This window comes from Trichinella spiralis, assembly GCF_000181795.1.
Source record: "Trichinella spiralis strain ISS 195 chromosome Unknown Scfld1557, whole genome shotgun sequence".
NCBI lineage: Eukaryota > Metazoa > Nematoda > Enoplea > Trichinellida > Trichinellidae > Trichinella > Trichinella spiralis.
In genome coordinates, this window is record NW_003528496.1 from 1,705,892 (window position 1) to 1,723,283 (window position 17,392).

The 17,392-nt window shown below is 27.9% G+C and overlaps 3 protein-coding genes across 3 annotated transcripts; all 3 read left to right on the forward strand.

The window, feature by feature from the left end:
* The first annotated feature begins 3,184 nt into the window (after positions 1 to 3,184).
* On the forward strand, positions 3,185 to 11,610 carry Tsp_05005 (putative 1-phosphatidylinositol-4,5-bisphosphate phosphodiesterase epsilon-1). Its single transcript, XM_003369551.1, has 19 exons — positions 3,185 to 3,295; positions 4,992 to 5,027; positions 5,802 to 6,132; positions 6,260 to 6,342; positions 6,504 to 6,582; positions 6,614 to 6,948; positions 7,006 to 7,218; positions 7,291 to 7,407; positions 7,478 to 7,639; positions 7,699 to 7,813; positions 8,042 to 8,446; positions 8,524 to 8,793; positions 9,332 to 9,654; positions 9,807 to 10,058; positions 10,120 to 10,242; positions 10,295 to 10,498; positions 10,562 to 10,615; positions 11,062 to 11,199; positions 11,599 to 11,610. Exons 1-19 carry the CDS (start codon positions 3,185 to 3,187, stop codon positions 11,608 to 11,610), a joined length of 3,363 nt encoding a protein of 1,120 aa, XP_003369599.1.
* Positions 11,611 to 12,057: 447 nt separating this feature from the next.
* On the forward strand, positions 12,058 to 12,748 carry Tsp_05006 (conserved hypothetical protein). The gene is made up of 2 exons (XM_003369552.1): positions 12,058 to 12,297; positions 12,653 to 12,748. Exons 1-2 carry the CDS (start codon positions 12,058 to 12,060, stop codon positions 12,746 to 12,748), a joined length of 336 nt encoding a protein of 111 aa, XP_003369600.1.
* Positions 12,749 to 14,316: 1,568 nt separating this feature from the next.
* On the forward strand, positions 14,317 to 16,251 carry Tsp_05007 (hypothetical protein). The gene is made up of 2 exons (XM_003369553.1): positions 14,317 to 14,512; positions 16,145 to 16,251. The coding sequence occupies exons 1-2, from the start codon at positions 14,317 to 14,319 to the stop codon at positions 16,249 to 16,251; spliced, it is 303 nt and encodes a 100-aa protein (XP_003369601.1).
* Positions 16,252 to 17,392: the final 1,141 nt, after the last annotated feature.

Consider the following 17,392-nt stretch of genomic DNA (forward strand, 5'->3'; position numbering starts at 1 on the left):
TTCTGTTGCAATAGGCAAGTATGAAAATCAACATTACTCTAAGTAAATATTTACATAAGCTGATTTTTTAAAATAAAATTATTCATTCTTTTAGACATTATTTTGATATCAGTTGTTTTTTTGTGAATCTTTGTCAAATGTGCTAATGGCGAGGGTACTAATTTGGTATCGAAATTCACAAATTGTTGATGTAGTTTAAAATGAATTATCAAACTTGTTAAATTGAAATTCCACTTTAAATTAAATTAAATCAAATCAAATGCGTGCTCTCAAATGGAATACTATTCTATAACGTTATAAATTTATAGATGAAGAACAATTTTTTCTGACCAATTATTTTATTATAAATAAGTTTGCATTTTATTTCAACTGTTTTAACATTTATGTGATTTCAAGAATTGAAATTTCTGTTCAAATGTTTTTGATAATGCATTTGCAAACTTACAGCTTCATGAATTTATTCATTGTTTATGAATGTGTTCGTGTTGTTGGTGGTAAAGTGTGTGAGGTTTCTTTCTTCACTGACTTTATATATTACGTGGTTGGATCTTATTTTCAACTTGATTTCAGAATAGCTTTTCCATTTATCAAGTAAAAAAGGAATTTTTTGGGACAATGCATATTAATAGTCTTTTTAAATATTACATTAAAATTCAAAGTGAATTAAAAAGAAAATTCTAAATTTCACCAAAGATGTATTTTACTTCATCATATACTTGGTAATCTATACATATAAATAAAATACTCCATGCATGTTTTTTGGTGTAAAGTAATCAAGCAGTGCTAATTTTTTACTGATTTGTACAAATTTTATTTTACACTCAATAAAGATTTATCGTATTTATGCGTAAATTATAGGTAAACACTGAAATGTGAAATTCAATACTAATTGACTGCGTGCATGGTTAGAAGTCATACAATTAATTTATTCTAGGTTAATACTGTATTATTTGTCTGCCGTTCAACCATTAAATTATTGAATATCTGCATTAGCGATAGTGAATGTTCCATTTAAGCATGCATGTTTGGACTTTTTCTTATTGCTAAGCAATTTTGTATAGCTTCAAAAATAAGAAGTTAGATAATAAAAAGATAGATGTATTTGAAATTTCTTCAATGTTCGTTTCAGTTTAAACACTGGGAATTTAAAAAATGCCAAACATACTGTGACATTATACATTGCAGTATATGATCTTTTTTTCGTTGAACAATGGGGTATACATTTGCCAAACTATGATTCGTTTGCTTTGTTGTAAAGTTTCATTTAAGTGGCAGCGTTTTCTTTATTAAAAATACAGTTCTACTTTAACAATATCTTTTTAATGAAATATATTGTTAAAGTGAAAATTTCACAGCACATTCAACAAAATGTAAAACAAAAAAAAGGAAATTAAAATAAAATAAAATAAAATGTCGTCAAGCAGACATTTTTCATTAACTCAACAAACTGTGTATAAATTTCAATTATCATTCACATTTCGACATTACATTAAAATAGTATCATTCACAGATCGACATTTGGTAAACAGCAAAGTTGCCATTTGAAAAAATACAATAGAAATGAAAGTGTTTCTTGCTTTTTCTGACAAATGAAATTTTTCAAATAATTTCAAAGAAATAAATTTTATTTGTGAAATTGATAAAAAGAATTGTTTATAGATCAAAATTTCAATCTACTGTTTAATAGTGCTACCTGCACAGATTGCACTGTCCTTTTGGATAATTCAATTCAATTTTAACATTAATGAGAATCAGTCAATTCTACTTGGAAATTAAGGCATCGCTTCTTCATTAGATATTAGCTTCACACTAGCCGATCGGCTATGCTAAGTGTTAATATTGACTTCTTACTAACAATGTAAATAAAGCTTGCATACATATATAATATATATGCAATGTTTAGCTGTTGAATTTTTTGTAGCATATTTATAGTTTCTATACTTTTTTTGTGTTCATAGTCTGCAATCATAATTACAATTTATTAAGTTATTACAGAAAATAAAAAAAAAACAACCACTGCAGCAAGAATGTGTTTGCGTGAGAATGTGCTGCATGCACAAACTAGACGACAAAAATATAGTGCTTTACATTTGATTGCATTATGTTGTTATATTAATTAAAATAAAGCTATAATATGGATTTTTTATGATATTGTAATTCTATTTTCATTTCAGGCTAATATGTTTGTACGTTGAAGAATGCCTTTTGCACGCTATGCACTTGTACGCGGCATTTAATTCTCCATTTATTATCAAAGATTAGTTTTGATTATAAAGCTTTATATGCTTCCTCTTTATAGAATTTCAGCATTATTTTTATTGTATGGCTAACATTTGAAAATTTATATGCTCGTATAATTCATTTTAATGTTAGTATTAATTTTATGCGTGATTACAATTACTGTATTCTGTAGAATAATAGTATACTGTATTATTCCATTTAAAATGTTAAAAACAGTATATTTATAATACAAGCAGTGAGAGAGGCAGTTGATACAATTAATTCATTATTATGCATTCTTTTGAGTATTATATAATTTCATACGTCAATATAAAGTATGCAGCAATTGAATTTGCAGATTGCAATTTGCTATGAGAAAGATGTTTTTTAATTTTATATTATCAACGATTGTATTCAATGAAAAACACTTCAAGGCGGGGTGAAAATTGTATATAATTTTAGAATTGAATTTGTTCAATCGATTCTTTAAGGCTAATAATGTTCTTCCCATTTACAGTCCAGTTTAGCGTTTTACACGAGATTTTCCCTTTTCGCATCACATGCCTCAATTTTGCACTTAAATTCAATTTCTGAATTAATCATCAGTATGGCAACATTTTCGATTTTTTAAATTAGTCATCTGAGAAAAATCTGTTATCACATGTTCAGTCATTTTATTGAAATTGCGTTAGGACCATTTTTTTGTTAAACAGAAAATGGATGAGCGTAAAATTATTTGATTGAATACAATGGATGAATTTTTGAAATTCGTGTTATTTTACTAAGCAAACATTCATTCCAGCATGTTGTAAAACTCTCTCCAAATGCTATAGATGGTTGTGTATTTTTTTGGAATTCATGATTATTAGTATTAGTATTATTAGCAAGCTTGTATTGTACTGATTGCAACAAGCATTTATGTGCTAAATTCAGAGAAATTTATTTAAAATAAAATTATTAACACATGATAACAGTAGTAAAAATATCTCCTAAAATAAATATTTTTCTACGTTACGCATCAGAATTAAATTCAGTGTATCTTTCAACATTAGGCACTGTATGTGAACTTTTTAAGGTAATTGCTGTATTTTGTTCTGACTTTAGCCTGAATTTATGTACAAAATGATTTTTTGTTTGTTTGTTTAATGGTTAATAACTGAACAGCTAAAATAAGAAGAAGTGTATATTATTTCAATTATTAGAATTGTGTTATTAATGCCGTTATGTTCATCTGTTATTATTAATACCTTTGTAATTTCATATAACTGTTGTTAATTTTATTATTATTATTATTATTATTATTATTATTATTATTATTATTATTCCAAAAATTGATTTGTTTAATTATATAAATGTAATTTCAGTACTATTTTTCGATTCTATTCCAATTTGAAAATACGTTTTTTCATTTGAAAATATCTGTTGTTTGTTGAACTTCTTAATAATTTTATCATATACACATGTTATTTTTCATGTTTTGCAATTAATGATGTCTTTTATAAGTAAAGAAAACCATTTTTGAATTTCTGGTTTTTATAAGTTTTAATTAATTGTACTGATTTGTTTGATTGTTATATTTTATATTCATGCAAAGGTATTAATCAATCATGTAGCAGTCATCAGTGTTTTAGACTAATGCTATATAGAGAAATTAATTAAAATGTATAATTTAAAAAATATTATCAGAAACAAAATAATATTTTAAATAACTGTCTGTACAAATTAGAAATTGGGATTTTAAAATGCTTTATAAAATTGCAATGATTTGTATTTGTTTACAATTTTTAAACGTTTCAAAGATAATATGCAAATTGTCAGGTATCAGCGATTTTTTTTTACAAAAACACTGTATAAATGTATAATTTATTGAAAAGTGAAAATGTTCAGTTTTTATGAATTATACATGTAATATATAATTTTTCAAATCGTACATGCTTCAACTTTGTTCTAGATTGGAAATTTGTTTACGCACGTTTGCTTGTGAATGTTTCAAGTAGTGCAAAAATAGGCATAGTAGAATCAACGCAGATATTATGTTAAAACAGATGAACACAGTTACGTCAGTATTCAAATTAAATACACTTTTTGCTTACTTAACTTTCTGTATAAACTCTTGATTAGCTTTTACGTCATGCCTACTTATACAGCGAATTAGCAACGGTGACATCGATTAATGCATGCACAACAAAATGCTTATAATCTTAAATGATATTGAAATTGAGTATAACTACGATACTGTGGACTTTTGAAACTTATGTGAAATTTTTTACATTCCAGATTTGTAAATATTTCCTTAACTATTTATTAGAAGACATTTTTTATTGTGCAAAATCTGTAATGCTTAACGGAAACATATTTCAAAATTTTAATTAAAATATTTTTGCCTGTAACAATTGCATCTTTTTATGTGATGTGAATATCTCATTTTCAACTTTCTAGTTACTTTATCTTAAATCGATTATTGATTTATTATAACTTAAGAATTTAATTATTTTTTGAATTGTTATAGCAATATTTGTAAAATAAAATGCAAAGCGTGCTGAAACTTATCTTTTTCCTAAAACAGTTTATGTGAAATCACTTTTTTATTTTTTTTCATAAAACTTCAGCACCTTTTTTATTGAAACTTCAGAATAAGCTGTAACTTGATATTGCAATCGCCTAATGCAGAAAATTGCAGACGCTTTTACTTTTCATAGTTGTTCATACTCAAGAGAATCTGAAGTAAAATGGGATACGTATTGATTCTGAAGTTTAACTGTTTTTTACAGATGATACATGTATGCAGTGGTCAACTACGGGGAAACGTTTTTTGCAAAATTTTGCTTATTCACAATATCTAAATTTCATTTTTTAATCTTCTTATTTTAGTAGTGTTAATATTTGTGTATACGTTTTCGTCATCTTGTGAATATTTTTAGACTTTTAACTCAGCCAAATCAACTATTCCTATTTAGAAATTGAAAACAGCCTATTTGTGATGCAAGCGTGTAAAATTAAAATTTTGGCAATCATATTAAGGAAAATATTATTTAAAAAAATAATGAGCAAAGAAAGCAGTGCGTGATCATTAAAATATAAATCATATAAACTCTTGTAAACTTTTACTACCCTTTAACCGTAACTTTCAGTGTAAAGTGTACCACTCTACACCATAAATGTATATGTGATGGGATTCATTCATAAATGGTATCATGAAAACCGTCATACTTTCTTTATAAGCAGCATAAAATAAAATTTATGTATAAGTATATATATATATATATATATATATATATATATATTTATATTTATTTATTTATTTATTTATTTACGAAAAATTGAATAATATAAGCTGAAAATTCAAACATTTACGCGTTGTGCATTTTAAAATTATTTTATCTAAATTTCTCTTGTAACCCACACCATAATAAATTAGTACACACACACACATACACAAACATATACATATACATATACATTTATTTATTTATTTATTGTGTTTTCAAATAAGATGGAGGAAATTTATTATACGTAGATGGATAAGATTTTCAGTTTTTAGCGTTGTTAGATAAAAGTAAGTTGTAATTTTTTCATTTCAGTCGATTATATCCAAGAAACCACAAGAAAATTCTGAGCTGGGTTTTTCTTCTCGCGTTCGACTTAGTATTCGAAATTCATTCCGCCTTCACTCATCCGTACAACACAATTCTTCACAACCTGCATATTTATCACCAAAAACTACACTTACTACATCGAGCAAAGCCAAAAGTCTCGAAGACACCGATCGCATGAAATCTCCATTTCCAACTGTTACTTCACCTTCAGCGTCTTATAAACAATCCACTGGAGATATTCAAGAAAATCCGCTAACATTTTTGGAATTTGTAGAACTGTTTAAACTGTTTTCAATTCGCATGCGGAAGGATTTACGTGATCTATTCAACGATCTTGCTCGCAAACAGAGAGAAGATGAAAAGCAGCTTCATGCTTCTTCAAAACTTGAAGACGACTTTGTTCTTAAATCTCAGCATTTGTATTTAACTGAAAATGTATCCAGTAATGCAAACAATGACTTTTCTGATGGAATTGCTGCCAATGAAACTTCACTTAACAACTGGTGGGTGGAAAGTTTACAGTCAGGTAAATAATGTTCAAATCTGTTGTAAATTTGTTGATTTTTTTTAGCTTCTCTTTGCTAAACGCTTGAAATTTAGCTTTTCAAGTTATACTTCATTTTGTTCTATATAGAAAATTACGATGATGCTGACAATTTTTTTTTTTCAAATATAAGCAAATTAAAGCTGTATAGCCATAACAGTGTAAATTTAACAACTTTGCCCACAATTAATATATGCATATGCCAGCATCTAGAGTATAAAAGTTATTGCATATTTGTAATTCATTTTTTTAGATGATTTTATGCGCCTCTCAGATTTACCGGTCAAAGTTGCCGATAAGCAAATGAAAATATACGATGCATTAGCTACATCTAGCATAGGACAAAATTCAGCAGGAGTTGATACTTCTAGAAGTGTTTGGCTGACTCCGGCTGCATTGAAAGCTTTTATGCTTAATCATCAGATGGAAGTGATTAGTGATGAAGAAGCAGAAAATTTAATAAATCGTCATGAAACGGATCCAATCATGCGCTCAAAGCAAAGAATGTCGTTTGAGGGTTTTGCAAGATTACTTTTAGATAAATCTAATTTTGCTTATTTGAATGAAGAAAATAGACCTATCATGAAAGTAAGACTGTTTGTTTGGTTTTACTTTAATAAAAAACATTGAACGATTGTTTTATAGGATATGAATTTTCCTTTATCGTATTATTATATTGCTTCATCACACAATACATATCTTACGGGTCATCAGTTAAAAGGAGAATCAAGTGTTGAACTGTATCGACAAATTTTGCTGACAGGTTGTCGCTGTATTGAACTTGACTGCTGGGACGGAGATGACGGTCAACCTGTCATCTATCATGGTCATACCTTGACTACTAAGATTGATTTTAAGGTTACTTAAAACTTTTACCATTTATCATCAAATCACGATGAATGTATTATTAATTGTTGTTGTTTTTTTAAGCAAGTAGTAGAAATTATTCACAAAAGTGCATTTGAAGCATCATCACTTCCGGTTATTATTAGCATAGAAAATCATTGCTCATTGCTTCAACAGACAAAGATGGCTCAAACGTTTAAAGTAAGTTGTGAACTTTGCAATGTATATGTAAATTGAATAAATAGCTTCACATGGTATGAGAATTTTATAGGCGGTTTTCGGTGACAATCTCGTATCCCAGTTTATGTTTGAAACTGACAACTTGGAAACCCCTCGCTTACCGTCTCCATTACAACTTAAGAAAAAAATTTTGATTAAAAACAAAAAGCTCTCTTTTGAACCTATGCAACCACTTAGTGATCGTTCTTCGAAAGTGAGTTTAGCATGATATTGTTTCATTGTATAAAAACATAATAACATTATGTTTGTTAGCTGGAAATGCAAAAAGCTCAAAAGAGTTCACTTATTGACTGGAGCATTGAAGATGAAGATGACGATGAAGGAAATTATGAGTTTGACGAGATGATTGATGAAGAAGAAGATGATGGTAACATTGTTTAAACCTTTAACTGTTCTTTTTACCATTTTACACTAAAGTTGTTCTTTCGAAAAATAGTGTTTTAAATTAACAATACAATTACATCAACACAGACATGCTATTTATTAGTTTTGCAATATTGCATTGCCATGTAAAAATGTTTTGTTTATATATTTGTTTATATCAATATCGATATATTATTTATTTACTGGAATGAAAGTTTATCTAAAATTGTAGATCAAAACCGATATTCTGCTCAAACAGATTCTGCCAGTAGTAAATTGTTACCGTTCTCGAAACTTCAAGCGAAGAAAGGTTCAGTGAAGTCAAAAGATGACAGCTATTCCAGTGATGCTAGCTCAGTAAAAAATGAGCAAGCAGCCAATGCAATAACCATAGCAACGTGTAGTGGTAGCGAGTTAACAGCTTCAGTTGAAGAACTGTGGAAACCAAATTCAAAAAAGTCAGGCACTTCTGCACCTCAAGTTGCGCCTGAGCTAAGCGATCTTGTCATATATTGCCAAGCTGTAAAATTTAAAGGATTCACATTCACTACAGATTCAGAATTTTCTCAAAAAAGAATTGCCTACAGTGTTAGCAAAAAGCAAAGCCTCACTGTACAGCCTGCACTACCAAGTCCAAGTAAGAGTTGTTGCGGATGTCGTTATTTACTTTTTTAATTTTCCGTTTTATTGCATGCGCAATTTCAACGTATTTAGTTGTGGACAGTAGCACTGGTGAAAGTAGTTTTCCATTGAGCGGTAGAAGAAGTGCACCGGTTCACATTTCTTGCTATCAGTTGCCTTCAATGAATGAGACAGCTGCAAAAAAACTGACCAGGAAACATCCGCGAAAAATACTTGCATTTACCAAAGATCACATTTTACGCACTTATCCTTCCGCTGTGAGAATCGATTCATCAAACTTTAATCCTCTCACGTTTTGGACTTTTGGAATACAAATGGTTGCCCTTAATTATCAAACTCAAGGTATATTGCAAAAAATTACTTTTTTACTGAAAAAGACAAACATTGTATCTGATACATCATATCTTTTTTAATTCATTCTTTAAACTAAGAAATAACGAATTTCTTACTTTAAAATCATAGTTACAGATGGTTTCATGTTAAAGTTTACTGTTCAGTTTAAGCGAAAATTTTAGAATAGATCTTTGATAAAGTATTTTAAAGTACTATGTGGTGATATTTGAAAAGTTATCGCCTACTTTTTCTGAAATGCATTAACTTTCAATTTTTGTTGAAATTGGCCCATTCATTTCTAGTCTCTTTTCAATTCAGGCAACTTAATACGGTGATTAGCTTGTTGATGTGATTTGAAAGCTTGAACTAAACTTGATAATGAATTTAATGATGAAATACGCTGTTGGTATTAATTAATTGCAACAGACTAATATTATTAGCGGCATTTAGCCTAAAAAGCCTGTAAAAGAAACTATATATTTGCAAGCTTTTTAATTTTTATTTGAATTTTCCAAATTCAAAGGATGAAAAGAATAGATGATTTTAGACATTCCGATGGCAGTAAACACTGCCATGTTTGAACAGAATGGTAACTGTGGCTTTATGCTCAAGCCAAGGGTAATGTGGGATGATTCACATCCGCTGTATGACAGTTTTAATCCATGGGCACGTGACCTCAGGGAAATTAGTGGTCTGCGGCTTACACTGGTCATCATTTCTGGCCAGTTTGTTTGCCCTGGACAAAGTGATGCTAGCCCGTTGGTGGAAATTGAATTGATGGGAATTGTTGCGGATTGTTCAAAGGAAAAGACAAAAGTCATCCAACGCAACGCTCTAAATCCAATATGGAATCAATCATTTCAATTCAGGGTAAGTAGCATTGCATAATTATCACTGTTGTTCTGTATTTATTTATTTATTTGTATAAAACGATGTGTGAAAATTTGAAAAAGAAGCTTAAAATTTAATAACGTAATAACGACAAAAAAGTAAAAGAAAACTGTTTGTTTCAACTGTGTTAGGTTAATTTTTTGGATCTCTGCTTTCTTCGCTTATCCGTAATTGAATCGGGTAACAACAAGTGCACCGCTCAGCGCATCATTCCTTTGAAAATGCTCCGTGCTGGCTATCGCCACGTTCGACTTCGTTCTCCAATCAACACTGCTCTTGAATATTCGACATTGTTCATTTACTCAAGAATGGAAGAAGAAGAATTTATTTATCTCGACGATGATGCGGTGGAAAATAAACTGCACAGTTTTCCACAAAATGAAGTATTATTAAATTGAAATCATAAAATAAATATTTACATTTTTAATTTTGCAATCTTTTTAGGTTGAGATCCCCATTTTTAAGCAGCAAATATATGTGTTACAAATTCACGGTGTACTGCCTGATAATGGTTTCACAGTTGTGCACGCACAAAGTTCAACAACTGTTCACGAAGTTATTGAAATGGTATAAAAAGATTTCGCATTTTTTTTGTATAACATTTATTGAATATATATAGGCTTTGAAAAATGCTAATCGAGAAAATGATCCTCCGGATGATTATGTTTTGATGGAAGAGCTTGCTAGTCACAAAAGATCAGAGGATGAAAAAGGCAATGAGCAAATTCGTCAAAGAGTGCTGAATCCAAACAATTCAGTTTTAAATGCTGTTGCAAATTGGAATGGAGCCAAGGGACGCTTTGTTATTCGCAAGAAAGGAAGCGTAAGAATTCTACTCGAAAACAGAATCTACTGGCTGATTATCTTGAAATATTTTCAATAATAGGATCCTAGCAGTCGAGCTTGGATGACCACTATGATCAAATCCAGTAAAGAAATGGTAATTAATTTTTTGTAATTTCTTATATAAAAATGTCTTCCTGATAAAAATGAAAGTTTTTACACTAAATAAAATAATAATTCAGTTCTTGATAGTACTGCTCTTTTAAATAAGTTTATATTAATTGTGAAGTATATATTGATAGACAAATAAATCTTTGACAAAATCTTAAAAAACGCGCATGTTTGTTTCTGCTGCAGGAAAGGAGGAGTTAATGCAACTTGAAAGCATTTATTAATACTTCAGTTTGAATATTTATCGATGAAAAAGGCGTTTTTATTTCTATTTGCTTGCTCTACAAAAAAAACATTCCTAATTAAAGGCATTTTATTTATTATTAATGCCATCATTTGATTTTATGCTTAATCAAGCAGATATTAATGCAATTAAAATTATTTCAAGTACGCATGCAAATGGTCAAGTTGAATATTTTTTGCACTTTTCAGTTGCCCAACCAGTCACCACATGTTTCTGAAACTTCGGAGACAACATTTTTAGTCTGCGTTCATAACGTTTCTGGTGATCAAGCGTACGCAATTTTAAGAGCTTCTGTGAAAAGTGCTGCCAAAGATATAATCAAACAGGTTTGAATTTTATCTTATCTTATCTTTTTATTTATTTTATCTTTCTTTGAATAAACTGCACGAATATGTTTGCTTGCACGCACATACATGTATAGATTATTATGCTTAACATTTGCAATGATAATAGACAATGCAACAAATTACAATTGCGTGCAATTTATTTAATATTAATCTGCTTCAGAGAAAATTTTAATCGAAAAAGATTTTGAAATTTTATAAATTTTTGGAGTAAATTTTTAATAAATTAAACAGCATATGCTGTCTAATTATATATGCATATAAATGTGCATCATCATTATTTTTTCCGTTAACTTAAATGTTAAATGTGAGCATACATTAAGGCATTTAATTTTCTGTATTAATTAATAATTGTGCATTTGATTTTTTTGTTTTATTCAGTCTCTACAGTAAATAATTAAATATCATTTCATTTGAATTGTTACGAGGAGTACTGTTTTCGAATGCATTTAGTTTACAAAAAAGCAATAATTTTTGCTGAAATTTTTACAAGCTAGCAATGACACTTAAAAAAATTAATCAAATGGAGTGCATCAGTTATTTTTAGCATTCCTTTATTGCACATTTATTGTGCATATCTTTTGAAGACGTTTTGTGTTTAATTGTGTATTTCTCCTCAGTTTGATTTGATTTTCTTTCAGCAGTAGCAGCAACTGTTTGAACAGACATTTCAGTTAAGTTTGTTTAATTTCAGCACTTTAATTTAATTTGACTTATAAACCTTTTTAAAGTAGGTGAAAATAACATTATCATTAGTGTATTTTAAAAGCATAACATTAATTATTCTTAAAAGTTCCTTCAATCCAAATGTGTTCGTAGGTATTAGTTAAAGCAAGAAGAATGGAAGACCCTTCGGAATTTGTTCTTGTCGAAGAAATAGATGCACACGGACTGCAAAGTAATGGTGGTAAATCTTCTTTAACTGGATTGAGTAGTTCAGTTTCTACCAAAGCTGCAGCTTCTGGACAACACAATAAAATTAGACATATTTTGGATGATAATGATAATGTTTATATTATTCAAAATGGCTGGAAAGTTCCCAGTAGGTTTGTTCTTGAAAGGCGGCAGGAAGCTAATGAAGTAAGCTTAAAGCTTTGTACAGTTATGCACGAAATGTGATTAATTTTTATTAAATACAACTATTTATGGTGTTGGTAGTTTGATTTTTTAGCTTATACATTGGTAAATTTTTAATTTCACTAATTCTTTGCATATACAATTTTTTTGCAATTAGCACTGTTACGCATAATGAAAGTGCATCACTGTCTTGAAAGAAAACTCTGATGTTCTAAATTATTCAGTCCATGTTTACTAAAATAATTTGATGTGAGAAAAGTTTGAAGCACAGTTGTAGCTTTCATATTTTAATAAATATTATTAGTGTTTTAAAATATTCCAAAATTTTATTGCTCAAATTTAAAATTTTAATGTTTAGGGTCAAAAACTGGAAAAACCAAAAAGCAGTTCACTGAATGTAATGCGATCTTTGAATTTTCGAAAAAAAGCATCTTCTACAAATTTGCAGCTATGATAATAAGCTGAAGAATAATAATTTTATCATAAATTTTTGTTTTTGGGGCGTTTTCAGATTGAAATAAAATAACATGCCCATAAATTGCTGAATTCTTTTTTATCAAGATCAAAGCATGGCGTTTCAATTTGTTGCAAGTGCCGCTGATACTGCTTGCCCAAAGAGTTTTTACACATTTACAAAATGCTGTTATTTTTCTTGAAACATCGATTGCGACGTTTATAGCTGTTGCATTACGAAATACTGTTTTGTTTTTTTTGTGAATTATTAAATGAATTTTTACTTATTCTTTGTGCGCAAAAACAACAAAATGAAAGATACCATAACAAAAAGTAAGCATAAAGCCTATATGCATATCTATGAAAATAATTACAAAATAAAAAATAGTAAAACAATAACATTAACAATAAGAAATGTAAAAAATTCAACGACATTCAAATTGTATTCATTGTTTTATAATGATAATTTTTATTTAAAAAAAACGCTATTAAAGTTTATTTCATGCATACACAGTTTAATAATTAATTAGCAGTTGTTTAAAAATTTTATAGTTTTTAGTAAGCTATCTAAATAAAGTATATCAGCTGTTTTGGAAAAGCATTTTTCAAATAAAATTAATGCAATTCATTTTAGCAATAATAATTATTGTTAATTTTATCATTTTCATTCAATATTTTAGGCATGTTTATAAATAAATTGTCAATTCAATTCCATTAATAAAAGCAAACTTTCTATTATTTGTAAAATTCCGTTTTAAAAGTACTGTTTAATCAAACTATAATGAGCAGACAAAAACTGAGATTTGCAACAACTCGTTGATATGCAAAAAAATTTTTTAGCATTTTGCTCTCCACTGCACTAAATTAAAAAATAATATAAAAAGAATTGTTGTTGAAATATGCGAACAGGAAATATAAAAATTGTTCATTTACTCTGCATAAATTTCCGAAGAAAATAAGCATATTATTGAATTTATCCAATTAGAAAGCTCAAAGTGAAAATGTAAAAGGCGCGGGAAGCAACTGGCGTAAATGATGCTTCTTGTGATTAGTAAAATCTGATTGGTCGATGCACTCTGCGCCGTTGCTAGAATTTTTAAAAGGTCTAGTGAGAATTCTTCTTTTTATGTTATTTTATATTCTTCAAATAAGGATATAGACCTTTAAACAAAGAATAAAAGTTGCATTCCTTAGAATACTGCGAAACAAGCACTCTTTTCATTGAAGAAATGCGATAACAAGTATATTTTTGATCGCTAACTCTGCTAATACCGACAGGTAAAAGCAGTGACAAAAAAACACTTTTTTTAACATTTGGTTATTATTACCATTATTTTCTAATCTTCATTCACTTTGAATATTCAATATTATTAAAAAAGACAATCAATTATTTACGTACATTAACAAATTTCTAAGTTATTTGCATAACAATAAATGTAATTTGTTAGACGTCGTAAGTAGAATTTACATTTTTGATTACAAGAAGAATACTTTTATTTAAATGTGGATATCTAATCTTATAATTAATTTATTTCTGCTTGGAAATTTGAATTTCATTTTAGATGAACGATGTATTCCTCAGGAAATGTTGCATCATCCGCTTACGCGCTCCGCAACACTCAATATGGCGATAGTTTAAAGAAAAACATACATCGAAAACATAATGATTTTAAACAAAAAACGCATACAGTTTTGAGCTTCAGTGGTTACATGCGCTCACTATGGTCTCGCATGGTGGCATTTTTGTTTGGAATACAGAGAATTTGTAAGTTCAAATATGATAATTATTTTTAAACTTTTTTACTTAACTTAATCAAATTACATTAGTAAAAAGTCAATATTATTGTTATTAGCTTAAAAACTGACGTTCAATTAATTATAGTTGTATTGTAAATGACCACTTAACTGTATAAGAAAAGGAATTCATATTTAATTAATTAGATATTTAGTAATAATGAGGTAATACCTCAGTAAACAAATAATGAAGCAAAATTTGGACACATTCCAGTTTTACTAAATAAAATGAGTGTAATTATGATATATAAATTAATAATATGCTTTCATCATGACATAACTAAATTTTATTATTGAATTGCTTGTATGTTGCATGCGTGAATATTTTTTCATGATTTCATAAGAAAATTCACCATAGCCTCTTTGCTTCACTTAAATTACCTTATATTGCAAGTTTTTCATTTTTGACTTTATTAATTGTCAGTAATGAAAAAGAAAAAAATGTAATAGTAAACATCATCTAGCAGGGCCAGGTTTGTCAAAGAACTTTAAACGTTCAGTATATTTTTTTTCTTTCCTTTGATTTCTGATTTAATTGAAAAAGTTGTTAACGATTTTTTCTTGTTAAAAAAATTAAATTTTAAAAATCGTTAATGTTTTTATAAAAGGTCAAAAGTTGAACTTTCATTAGAAGTGAAAAAGCGGTGGTCAGTGCTTTGCTTTTTCTTTTAAATCAACTCAAAAAAGTTATACTTTTCAATTAATTAACAATGATGCAATGCTTGAATTTCTGTTTGCATGAAACACAGGTTTGAATTGTTCAATTTGAGCATTAAAATTTGCAGATAAAAAATAAATTTTTTCTTAATTATTCTGATTAGTTGAATTTTATATTAAAACTGTTTTCGCTTCGTTAAATGTAAATTGTTAAAAATTTACATTGATCTTTAGCAGCACAATAGAAAATACTCTGAAGACTTTGCTGTCGATAATTGCATTTGTCTCTATTTATTATCGATTTTTTTTCAACAAATTACCCATTGCATGATGAATTTTATTAAAATATTTTCTGCTATCCCATTGGTTTACGCTAAAATGTTATCCTTCCTCTCTTTTTTTTCGCTTTCAATTATTTGACTGATTACAACAACAGAATTCTCCTAATTCATGGCATGAAATCTCCTTTTATTTACTGTGGGCATTTTTCTCAAAATTTATCAAAAAATTCAATAGCGAAACTGTCATTTATGTTGATATCATTTAAAAAATGTTCTTACTGTATTCCAAATAACATTTTCCCCTGACAATACTGAAAGGTTGTTATTTTTGTAAAAAAATTGCATATAATCATTTAAATACTTAAATCAACATTATTATTATTAGCTGGTTATATTTTTTGTAATTCATCATACGTTAATGAAATAGCAATAAATGATTGGTAATGTTTTGCATTATTTTTTACAGTTTTCATTTTGCCATCAATTGTAAAATTCTCAGTGATTATTACATTTGAAACATTTTTATAATGCACATTAAAAAAAACCACAAAATTACAGTAAAATATTATAACCATGTCTTATTTGAACCAGAAAATTAAAAAAAAACAATATAAAAAGTGAATTTATCAACAAAAAAGTAATATATGTAATTTATTCATTTTTAGTATTTCACAGTTCAAAATTAATAATGTCTAATGAAATTTATCATGTGCTCTATGAAAAAGCATGTTTCGTTCTTCTAATTGCAATTCTGTTATTGATTATTATTTAATAATTTCAATGCACAGTTATTAATGTCGATGTGCAGTTTTTCTAATACTAAAAACTTAACGGATAAAATTTTATTTCGAAAGATTTTCATGCTGTGAAGTGAACAAACATTACTTTAAATAAACAGTTCGAGAAAAATATTATTTCAGTTATTCAATTTCAACCGTTTATTATTACCAGTATTAATTTGCTACATTATTTACTCATCCTGTTCGTAACTAGCAAACACTTTCGTTTACTCTCTGCCGCACATAATTTATCATCTTAATTAGAATTAAGCTTAAAGTTGTGCAGTTAGTGTTTGCAATAAAATGAACTACAGATTGGTTGTAAATCTAAAACTTCTTCCAAAAATTCATTAAAAAGTATAAATAAATCTATTGAAAAACAAATGAAAGCAGTGTCAGCTGCCTTTATTGAAATTTATGATTCCATAGCATAATTGAACTTCACTAAAGTTTTCTAACAAAACTATGGGATATGAGAAAATATTGAAACGTAACAAAATATGCAAATTTGTATTTTATTTAGAAATGTTTATTATTAAATAGTGATATTTTAAAATCAGTGTCGAAATTTTAGCTGCTCTAAAACAAAATATAAAACTAAATAAAAAGTAACATAAAAAGCTTATAAAGTCATAAAGAAAAGTAATATAAAATGAACGACAAAAAATTAAATTTAATTCTATAATAAAATTACATACAAAATAAAACAATATCACTGCTTTTTAAAAATTGCACTCAATCTATTTCATTTAATCATGAATTTTAAGCGAATTACTCGTGAGCGAATATCGAATCATGAATGTGCATCATTGATTTATTGTAAGGATAATTTCAGCCATTGAAACTTTATCAAAATTTTTTTTGAAAACAATATTAAACATATTAATTTTTAATTAGAAAACTGCATTTCTAAAATTTTCATATCATTTACACTCAGAAATACTTTCTGTATTTTCAAGATTTTTTAAGCTATGCAAATTTTTAAATTTAACTTTATTAGAAAATTAAAACTAGCTCAAAATCTTGATTTCATAAAACTTCTTAAACATGAATTTTTTTCATATTTGTCTGTAAAATAGGGGTATAGGTGTCTTTGAATAATTAAGAACCATAAACTTCTTTTCCGCTTTGGTT

Coding starts and splice junctions, on each gene's coding strand:
- Tsp_05005 (XM_003369551.1), top strand. CDS start 3,185: ATGATAACAGTAGTAAAAATATCTCCTAAAATAAATATTTTTCTACGT. Junction 6,583..6,613: donor CCAGCATCTAGAGTATAAAA/GTTATTGCATAT, acceptor TCATTTTTTTAG/ATGATTTTATGCGCCTCTCA. Junction 10,616..11,061: donor TCAAATCCAGTAAAGAAATG/GTAATTAATTTT, acceptor TGCACTTTTCAG/TTGCCCAACCAGTCACCACA.
- Tsp_05006 (XM_003369552.1), top strand. CDS start 12,058: ATGGAAGACCCTTCGGAATTTGTTCTTGTCGAAGAAATAGATGCACAC. Junction 12,298..12,652: donor GGCGGCAGGAAGCTAATGAA/GTAAGCTTAAAG, acceptor TTTAATGTTTAG/GGTCAAAAACTGGAAAAACC.
- Tsp_05007 (XM_003369553.1), top strand. CDS start 14,317: ATGTATTCCTCAGGAAATGTTGCATCATCCGCTTACGCGCTCCGCAAC. Junction 14,513..16,144: donor GTTTGGAATACAGAGAATTT/GTAAGTTCAAAT, acceptor ATTCATTTTTAG/TATTTCACAGTTCAAAATTA.